This window comes from Clupea harengus, chromosome 16 (assembly GCF_900700415.2).
Source record: "Clupea harengus chromosome 16, Ch_v2.0.2, whole genome shotgun sequence".
In the NCBI taxonomy this organism is placed as follows: Eukaryota; Metazoa; Chordata; class Actinopteri; order Clupeiformes; family Clupeidae; genus Clupea; species Clupea harengus.
Genome location: NC_045167.1, coordinates 13150782 through 13160781, shown reverse-complemented (window position 1 = coordinate 13160781; position 10000 = coordinate 13150782). Strand labels below are relative to the sequence as shown.

The following is a 10000-nucleotide window of genomic DNA, read 5'->3' as shown; positions in this document are numbered from 1 at the left end:
GAGAAAGAAAAATATCTGCATCAGGAATGGGGCTGACTTCATGGCCTTATAAAATTGCCCAAGTGCCTGGTAGTAAGTTGTCAGAATAATCAGTACTGGATCAAATCTTCATGTGAACACCCCTTTCGGTGGACGTGGATGCTTTTTCTCCACAATCTTCCTCTGGATTTTCCATGGGTCTCCTTCCGGTACATAATTGGTGTGGAGAGGAGTACATGATGTGAAAAAAAGGCTGCTCTACCGAATGTGTCTTCCACTGTTTTATTTCCTTCCTTCATGAGAGGACTATGATCTGTCGGGGGACAATTTGCAGGTGGATTTTGGAGGCCAGCGGACAAAAGTCTGTTGACAGGGGAGCAGAATAGAGATTCACAGCACGGATCGATTCACCCCACCCCCCTATGAACAACACACTGGAAAAAACAGGAGATGGAGAGAGAAAAGATAAGGAGAACAAAAGAAAGACTGAAATAGAGGGGAGAAAAAGTAAAAGGACAGAGTGAGAAGGGCACTTGTTACATGATGACAAGCCCTGCAGATTATTGTGTTCTGACAAAAGGCTCAATTGAGAGGGGAATGAAGGCCAAGCAAATGCTCTCCAGCCTTCTCCAATCATAAAGGGGATTATTGATGATGGTGGCAGCGTTTATTCAACCCTCTACCCTTTCAGCACTCTAGATTCGGTTTTCAGACAAAGTCCCGACAGCACTGATTGCCAAATTAGGGGAGGGAAGGTGTTACTCTTAACTTCAAACAAATAATTCAACAGTGAAACATTTAGCCCCTGAGTTGAATTTGTTAAACATACCTGATTAAAGATCAAGCAAAAAATGATCCTGCCAAATTCCACTGCCACCAGTTATCAGCAGGTGGGCTTCTGCCTCAACAACCTCTCTCTGGTATGCCCTCACCCTCATATCCCTCCATACCTCCCATCCCTACTCTCTCCCTCCTTCGTTTCTTTCCTCTTGGTTACTGCTCACTCTTTGTCCAGTGTTTGTTGACGGCTAACAAGGTGCCAAGTAAGACAACCACAGCCCAAGCTCCTCACAGCCAGTCCCCTTCCATCAGTGAAGGGCTGAAGGACTGTCTACTGTGACTACAGCAGTACAGTAATGAAGGGTTAGATACAGCGAGGGACCAGGACCATTTTACCTCTTGTTGCTGTTGCCGTGTGTTTAGTCTGTCATATGACGAGGATCATACTGACAGTCAGAGCCAGGAAAGGGGAGTTTCCCTCTCTACTGCCTCAATATATATTAAAATATTTATTTAAGTCACTGAAAGGTAAATCACTGAGCCTGGCTCTTTGGTTTGGAAGGGGATCAGGTTGAGGCAGACAGGGATAACAGTGACTCCTCACTTCTATGCTAATTTCACTTACCAGGATAGAGGACAAAAAGCAACTGGAGCTTACTTGCATTAGAGCGGCAAATAATATGCACATCTTGCCAAAACCAAATATGGTTAAGTTACTTTGGCTCAATATTATATGGTGTAGTCATTTCTTACACTATTTAAAGAAAGAGAAGCTGGACAGATCTGTCTTTGCACAGTCTCAATGCTAACATGACATGCATAGATTACAAGGTCTGATTTATACTCAGTCATTAACAGAGAAACGTTCTATATCTTCCAAAACATCTGGATGAGAACCTTGATAAGCCCAAACAAAAAATGTTTTAAATCTTTTAACTTCTCAGTATTGACAGAGTTGCTTTGTGTCTTCTCTTTGGGGTTTAGAGAGAGGTGGAGTTTAAAAATGGATAACTATTGGTTGTGAGAGAAAATAAAAAGAGATTAAATGGAAAAAATGAAACATTTTCACATCGGCGTTAAAGTCTTGATTTTGCACAAGGTGCCTCCAGAAATCAACTAGAGTCACTGAAGGTTAGAAATGAGGAATAAAGAAGAGGACAGGTTCAGAGATCATCGAAACTGACACACCAACTGGGCTGAACATATGTTGATGTGATGTGAGTATAATTGTTCTCAAAGTATAATTAGTTGAGGTCAGACACTTAACATTTTAAGCCTGAGGAACTGACAAAAGTAAATACTCAATGGAAGAAACAACTAATGAGAGGCAGAACATGAGGGACAAGGCCTCATCTTCAAAAAGAGGACATCCAGATTGAAGATGCACTGGCTCATTAGAAATGTCATAGCTTGCATGTCATCACCAGCATGCCCTGTGCAGTGTATGTTTGTGAGATGCTGTGCTCTCTTGGTCTCTCTTGGTCTCTCTCTCTCTTGCTTTAGATCTCAGCCCCATGCAGATGTTGTGGGGACACCTGCTGGCAGGTCCAGCCCTATCTGTAAAGGGCCGTGGGTCCGTAATGAGGCGTGGCTGATATTTACATGCCCCCTGAGACGCCCGGCACCCTGGAACTGCCACAACGCGAAACCCCATACTGAGCTCACCACTGGGGGTTGGGGTGGGTGGGTTTGAGATGAAAGGGCGGGGAGGAAAGCATTCCTCACCGCCCAATCCTCTGCCACCCTACCCTCAGCCACCCTACCCTCCCTCACGTCTGGCCTCCATCCTCCATCGCCCCCCGCCGCCTTCCCTCGGCCACCCAGTGATGGAGAGGCCAGAAGCCCCAGCATCTGCTCCCTCGGCGGGGTGTGATCACAGACACCAGGGCCCTGCCAGCACTAATCAACAGTGAGCACGGATGCAGGCGAGGAAAGAGAGAGAGATTACAGAGCTACGAGAGATACATCCCCCTCCACCGCCACCCTTCCTACCCCCATCCAAATGCCAACCTCGGTCAGGGCAGCAGGGTTTAAATACCACTCAAATGTCAGCGGGAGGCCCCACAAGTCAAACTAAATTACCACCTACCTGTTCTGACTCCCCTCACTGCGTTCCAAAGGTCCAGGTGCCAGAGAGAGAGAGAGTGTGTGTGTGTGTGTGTGTGTGTGTGTGTGTGTGTGTGTGTGTGTGTGTTTGTGCCAGTGTATGTGTGGGGCTGCCTCAAGCTTGGCACATTAAATATTTCAGCAGGATGGTTTGTTTTTTTAAACATCACCCAATAGGAGACACCTACACACACTTTTACCAAAACACTGACAGGTCCACAGAGCTCTGCTTTCATGCTGATCGATTGACTGCTGTTCATACACACCTCTCTGCCACAAAGCTGAAACACCTCCCATAAAATGACACTATACACAATGAAAACATAGGGCTCCCATAAAGCTCTAGTATTGATCCTCAGGGTGAGATTTGATACTCTGAGAAAGTGTTTTGGTACCTCACACCAAACGTACTGTAGACACTCTGCTGGAAGAAAAGACAATCCATTACCTTCCTCTATAGACAGATCTTCCTGCGTAAGCAACCCAACGGAGATATCGATCTCCGCCTCACAGAGAGTCTCAGTTACCCAGTATGATCAGAATCATCAGTCCGAGCTGTTAAAGATCTCACGCTCAACGTTCAGCGCTCTGCACAAAAGGTCCCAGTTACAGAGCTCAACTTACAAAAGAGGTCTCCTATTTATGAGACCATTTTTTTTTGTACAAAACATACTCTATACAAAACGTGCATGACCATGATAATTTGGAGCCCGTGCATATGATGGAAACATACAAGCAAGGCCAAATGAGGAGAGGCCAGAAGCCAAAGTCTTATAACAATACGGTCCCTGCTGTGATGAAAGCCATCAGACCATTAGACCAGCAGACATGCAAAGAGTGTAGATCACCCAGTCCCAGTTTTACTCACACCTTTCATTTGGTCTGACCGTCAAACAAACTATCCGTCTGCGACGTCTGTCACAGTGTCAGAGGCAATATCACCCCTCCACACTGACGTTCATGCAGATTAATGAAAGAGGAGCACAGATCTGACTGTTCACACACCGTCCATTCGTAACTACAAAAGCAACACACACTTTTGGGGCTTGTGCTTTCCATCTTCTATCTTTCACTCTTCTGGCCCCTGTGGGTATATTCTCTATTGTGAAAAGCTGACCTGACAACGCTTACAGGAGACAGAAAAAGGTCAGCCTAGCTCAGCTGACAGTTCTGACATTCCAGTACTGTCAGTATACATATATAACAGTGACAGTGGGCCATTTCCCTTATGGCTTCCTCTGTTAGTTTTAGCTTGTCTATTGTTGTACTTCTTGAGATGAAGTTCTGACGCAGTTCAAAATTGACAATGAAGAACTAATTAACACAGTTAATTATAAAAAGATAAATATATTGACAAAGATGGATTGAGGCAAGGACTCTCACTCTGAAAGCCTGCTATTGAGGCAAATAATTACTTGCACAACTGATGGAGCATGCTTATTGATTGGGACGATAGCGAACACCATCCAGGCCTTTATGCCCCTCTGACCATCACAGCTTGTGGCAGTGGGATGACAGCGGCTGCGGGTGAGTGCGGAGAAACAGAAGCAGCTAGTGACACGATGTGTACCCGTCCACCTCCAAGGTTCTTAAATACACGGACAGTGATTGTGTAATGCTCTGGAGATTTATCCTCCCAAAGAAGGTCCAATCTAGTTATGTTGGGGTTTTTTATAATCAGATTTCTCATCTTCAGAGAGAGAGAGAGATTTCGAGAGCAGAAGAGATGAACTGTGCCACACTCAACAACAGAAATTCAAACCAACCATCAGTGGATGTACGGAGGAATTATCAAAATTTTCTCAGATGAACAGTAGCGAAGAGAACACGTACAAAACGTCATTCTCTCCGTTTACAGAAAACGGACATCTGGACATTCAGGAAATGGAAAGAAATGAATTGGATGATGCGTTTCATCTTTCCCTAAAAGGGACATGAATTTAATTGCTAGGAACATCAGCATTCTCTGAGTCATGTCATAATGTGGGTTTGTTGACCACCGTTCGGCTACATATCCATAATGCACCGGTAATACGACAAGGCATTAGCGAGCCCGGCGCACGATGGTGCGGATTGGAAAATTGAAAGCCGAATTTCATGGGGAGCGGGGGCCAGACGGAGCTCTCGGTCTCGAGCCATCAGACTCAATACCCAGGCCATCAACAGGATGTGACTGGCTATTTGTGTATTCTGTGTGCATGTGGAGATGTCCTTTCTGTAGGTAACAATAAATTGCAAGAGCAAGCATATGCGGTGAGGAGAAGAAGGATATTGTGTTTGTGTGTTTACAGATACGGAGGAAGCCTTGTAGCATGTTGATGCAAACAGGAAGACGGGACACAGGGAATGGAGAGGCTTTTCTACCTGAGCAGAGGCTGGAATATGACAGTGATGTTTCTGGCACCAGGTTTGCACAGGAACTTGGTCTCTCCACCTTCGATCAGGTTATCATCGGCACCACCTGACAGGAAAGAGAAACAAAAGTACAGAGATATTTAAATACTGAGTTGTACAGAGTACTGCGATATATGGCTCGTCAAACAGCCGGGGAACAAAAATCACTCCACAGCTCAGAACACATCTCCTTAGGAGACTACACACATTGAAAAGTGAGCAGACCAAGGTCACTTCAGGTCTTATATGCACTTGTGCGGCCACACGCACCATGAATACACACTCATAACCTAACAGAGGCATAACAGACCGAGCTGATGTTGATCTCATCAGAATTCTCCCCTCCCCATCTGATAAAGCCCCACCACGCTTCAGCACACCCAATTGGGTATAGCTGTCCGACCCACCACCCCACCGCCTCCCAGCAGCAACAGGTTAGTGAGGAAATGTGCCCATGTCAGTGGAGAGGCCTCGACACCACGCACCTGCCCTTATTACGTCCGCTCATCCCGAAGTAACCGATGTAATTGACAAGAGAGTGAGCGCTACGTGGCGGTCGATGAAGAAGAAGAAAAAAAATAAAATCGACGGCGGCGCGCCGTCCACCTCCGCACGCCCTGTTGCCTCCGTCAACAAAGATGCCCGCGAGACCGTGAGCGGAGGAGGCACCTCCACCCTGGTTCCGTGCCAACGCAGGCTGTTAAGGACCGCATAGTGGTGCGAACCACTGGAGAGATCTGTGTCATTTTTATACCACTGGTTCTAAGATGACAGCCACGACAGGCACGCACCTATGGTGAGAAGGTAACACGTGCGAGAGAGGACACAGCACGAGAAAGAAAGACAGAGGGACAATTAAACATACGGCAGAGTGAGAGAGCAAAGACAGAATGAATTTGTAAGATAAGATAAAATAAAGAGAGAGAGAGAGAGAATACTATGTCTACGCTGGAGGCAAGTATGAATATACCTGATGCATGTTTAAAACAAGAGCATATGCAAGTATCTAGTCGTGGTTATGAGTGTGTGCGTGGGTGCGTGGGTGCCACATGTTTGTGTGTGCGTGTCACTGCTGCTGACAGCCCAGTAATTACAGCAGGTGTCCTAGCGAGCCGTGCGACATCAAGCTCATCATGCTGTCAGCGCACATCGGGAGGACAACGGCTCACCAACGTCGCAGCGACTTGCCACTAATCCACCATGACTGCCCATGATCTGAGGAGAAGAGAGGAGCCAGGGAAGCCTCCTGCATCCAGATGCCTGCTGCATCACCCCCATCACCCATCACCCATCACGCTCCCTCTCCCTCTCTGGCCCTTCTCTCCAACTCTCCTTCCTTTTCTGCTGCCTCAAAGCACCCCCTCCAGGATGTCTTTGCCTGGCCAACAGAGTTCTTTCCCAACCAGAGGTTTTGCACTTTTATTTGGGGGGGAAAAAAGGAGAAAGAGACTGCATGAGCTTTTATAGTCGCTCTGTGTAAGAGAAAAAAATAAGGCCCACATTTTCTCACTTTGTTTTGTGTTTTTTTGTGCGTGAAATTCATTTCTGTGGAAACCCTGCGCTTGTTGCTAAGCGGAGACAGAGCCCACGTCCATTTAGCTCGCCTCCTCCTCACCTCGTCCTCCTCCTCCTCCTCTTCTCCCACTTGCTCCCTCCGTTCTTTGCTGCCAATTCAATTAAGACTCAATTACGACTACCAAACAAAGCTGCTCCCACACGCTCTCCCCTGACATGAGGGAACAACAGGGAGATGGGGTGTAAGAGAGAAAAGAGAAGGGGATAGAGACGAGAGAGGAGGGGGTCGGGTTCATGTACAGCACATCCATTTGCAACCACAGACAAGGGCCGTGAAAAGTCATCAGCTAACTAAGTAGGATTAGAGATCTACGGATTACATCCAATGATTCAATTTTTCCCCATCTCCATCCATATCCGACAGGAGAGCACAAAAAGAGCCCCCCCCCCCGCCCCCGCCCCAAGACACACACACACACACACACACACACACACCTCCCCCCTGGTGTCCATAGCCTCTGATCTAATGCCAAGTTAGCATGGCATGTATTAATATTCTAATTTAGCTTGTTAATATGAATGACTGTTATATGGGTTCAACAGCTTTTGTGACAGTAAGGGGTCTGGGCCTTCTTTCATCTTTATAACACAAAAGTGTTAAGAAACTGAAGATCGTGGGAGTGGAGCATTTCCAAGGTCCTCCAAGGCCATTTCACGCAGTGTGTCTATGTGTATTTGTTTCAATAGCATTTCACATTGAAATACTGGATGAAATACTGTATGCAAGACCTAAGCTGCTCTGGCTTGCACCTGTTTGTATTGCCCCCTGGTCTTCCACAGTGCGTGTGAGCTGGTGTGTAACTGGCAGTCAGGAGGCCCCTCCTGTCCCCTGTGGCAGGAGCTGATCCTGGGCTTAAACCAGACTAAGGGTAAGGGGTGTGTCTGGGTCCTGGAACAGGCTTCGGGGATTGGGAGGGGGGGGGGGTACATAATGAAGGCAAATCCTTCCACCCCTCCATCCCCACGGGGCCCCAGCAGCTCCTGCAGGCCTCCGCAGCCCCACACCTCCGCCAGTCTGCCTCCCATGTAATCAAGCCAGCCAGTGACTTAGTGAAATTGCATTAGCCACAGTCTCCTGGCTTTGATTAGAAATGGGGTTTGATCTGTGCTGGATTCCTGCTCCCATCTTCGGCTCCGGGCAAAGGAGGGTGGGGAGGGTGACATAAAAGTGGTGAGAGAGGACGTGCAATGCCTTCTGGAACACCGACAGGTCTCTGTGGACCTGGGCGTGTGTGTGTTTGTGTGTGTCTGTGTGTGTGTCTGTGTCTGTGTCTGTGTGAGTGTGTGTGTGTGTGTGTGTGTGTGTGTGTTTGTGTGTGCGTGCAGAAGTGTGTGTGAGTGCTTGTGTGGCGGAAGCTTTACAGAGAGTACACAGGGTGCAGTACAAACAGAGCAGGCACACTCATAATCCCTCATTTACGATGAGTGTCAGGGTTATTGGCACTCTGTCAGCGTAATCTCAAATGTCAACTCCGGCCAGATCAAAGCTCCCGCCGTAATAGCTTTTTTTCCGCACCTGTCCCTACAGTGAGGAACCAAGGCCTCGATGGCCATCCCGAAGAGGACTTCTGTGACATTCTGACCACATGCATCCACAGTATTAGTACATAATTAGTGCTCCTTCCCAAATGCAGGAACTGACACAACGAAATATGAGGTTTATCATGTGTGGAAAGGTGAATTTCCCTTTCCACCGTGAACAGTAACATGGACTAATTAACTCACGTTGCCCAGCAAAAGCGGAAGAAAGAGACGGTACTCCCATTGACCCGCAGGAGCGGGAGAGAGAGAGAGACATTGCACGCACACACACACACACACACACACACACACACACACCCACACAGCCATGTCTGTCGCTAGCTACCCCTACCATGCAGCTGTGTGCATGATGGGCTGTGAGAGTTTGGCGCGAGTTCGGATGTGAACGCCATTGTTTGTTTGCAATGCCATTGCTTGTTTGCAACGCGGTATAACCGCAATATGAACTGAAAGTATAATTCACCATTATCACTGTTCACCTGTTTATTATCATTACATCCATTATCATGTCATATCACCTTTACTCTCTGTTTCAGCATACAACCCCGGTTAATACTTAAGCAATATAGTACGAGTGCGAGTGGGGTAGGTAAGGGATATTCCCACGGGTGGTGTTCGGCCGTAGCCACGAGGCCGGAGGCCGAGTGGCGCAGGCAACAACACCCGTGGGAATATCCCTTACCTACCCCACTCGCACGAGTACTATATTGCTTTTATAAAACAATTTTATAGTCAACCAATTAACATTTAAACACGAAGTTATTGATTAAAAAATGTTTATTTCGCCATTGTTTCTCCGCAACAAAAAAATAGTTCCATTGTCAACGTCTTTTGGAATTATAAGAGCTTTGAATTAACGGTTATCGCTTAATTGTATCAACGTGCTATAGAATGTTTCATCGCGGAGTGATTTATTATTAGCTGTGAAAAGTCAGAGTTGGGATGTCCTGGGATATTCCAACTCATGGAACGTCTCTCGTCCAATCAGAAACAGCTAAATAATTCAATAGAACCCAATTGTTTTATAAATCCATACAGACATACTCACAATCACTCCCGTACTGCTGTTTGTTTGCGGAAGCGCGCGCCGCTAAGGAGTGGTATTTCTCCACGTCCCACAGGGGAGGGAGATGGTAATTGCCATGAGGGGTGTTTGATGTGATGTTTGTTATGTATGGTTGTTAATATCATGGGTGGTATGTGTAAAAGGTGTAAATATGGTAAATGTATTGTTATGGGAACATTGGTAAGCTTGGTGGTGGATTAATGTCTTTGTTAATGTAATATATGATGTGAATTATAGGACTAATGCAGAGAGGGTTACCCCACTGAGATGGTTCGATCCGATTGGAGCTTATTGGTCCAATCTAGCCTAATGGGCAGCATTATGAAAGCCTGCCTCATTCCTTTGGAAGGGGTCGGTGTGAGGAGTACTTACTGGATGGAAGGTGAAGTACATGCGAGTTGAAATGCTGTTGGAATACTTTTTGAATACGGTTATTTTGCAGTTAAAACTAGTAAGCTAGTTGCGAGTACGGTTTAAGTACTGATTTATGTTTGTTTGTTTTTGTACATATGTTTGGTGCTGGAGCCAATAAATACAAATATATATATTTTTCTACAA

General features: G+C 46.5%; 1 protein-coding gene across 1 annotated transcript in view; it reads right to left on the bottom strand.

Annotated features, from left to right (window-relative positions):
• Positions 1-10000, bottom strand: part of exoc4 (exocyst complex component 4) — a 112845-nt gene that overhangs the window by 65542 nt on the left and 37303 nt on the right. The window contains exon 10 of the mRNA XM_012824523.3: positions 5230-5326. Coding sequence (XP_012679977.2) covers positions 5230-5326 — 97 coding nt within the window. The remainder of the gene's footprint in view (positions 1-5229; positions 5327-10000) is intronic.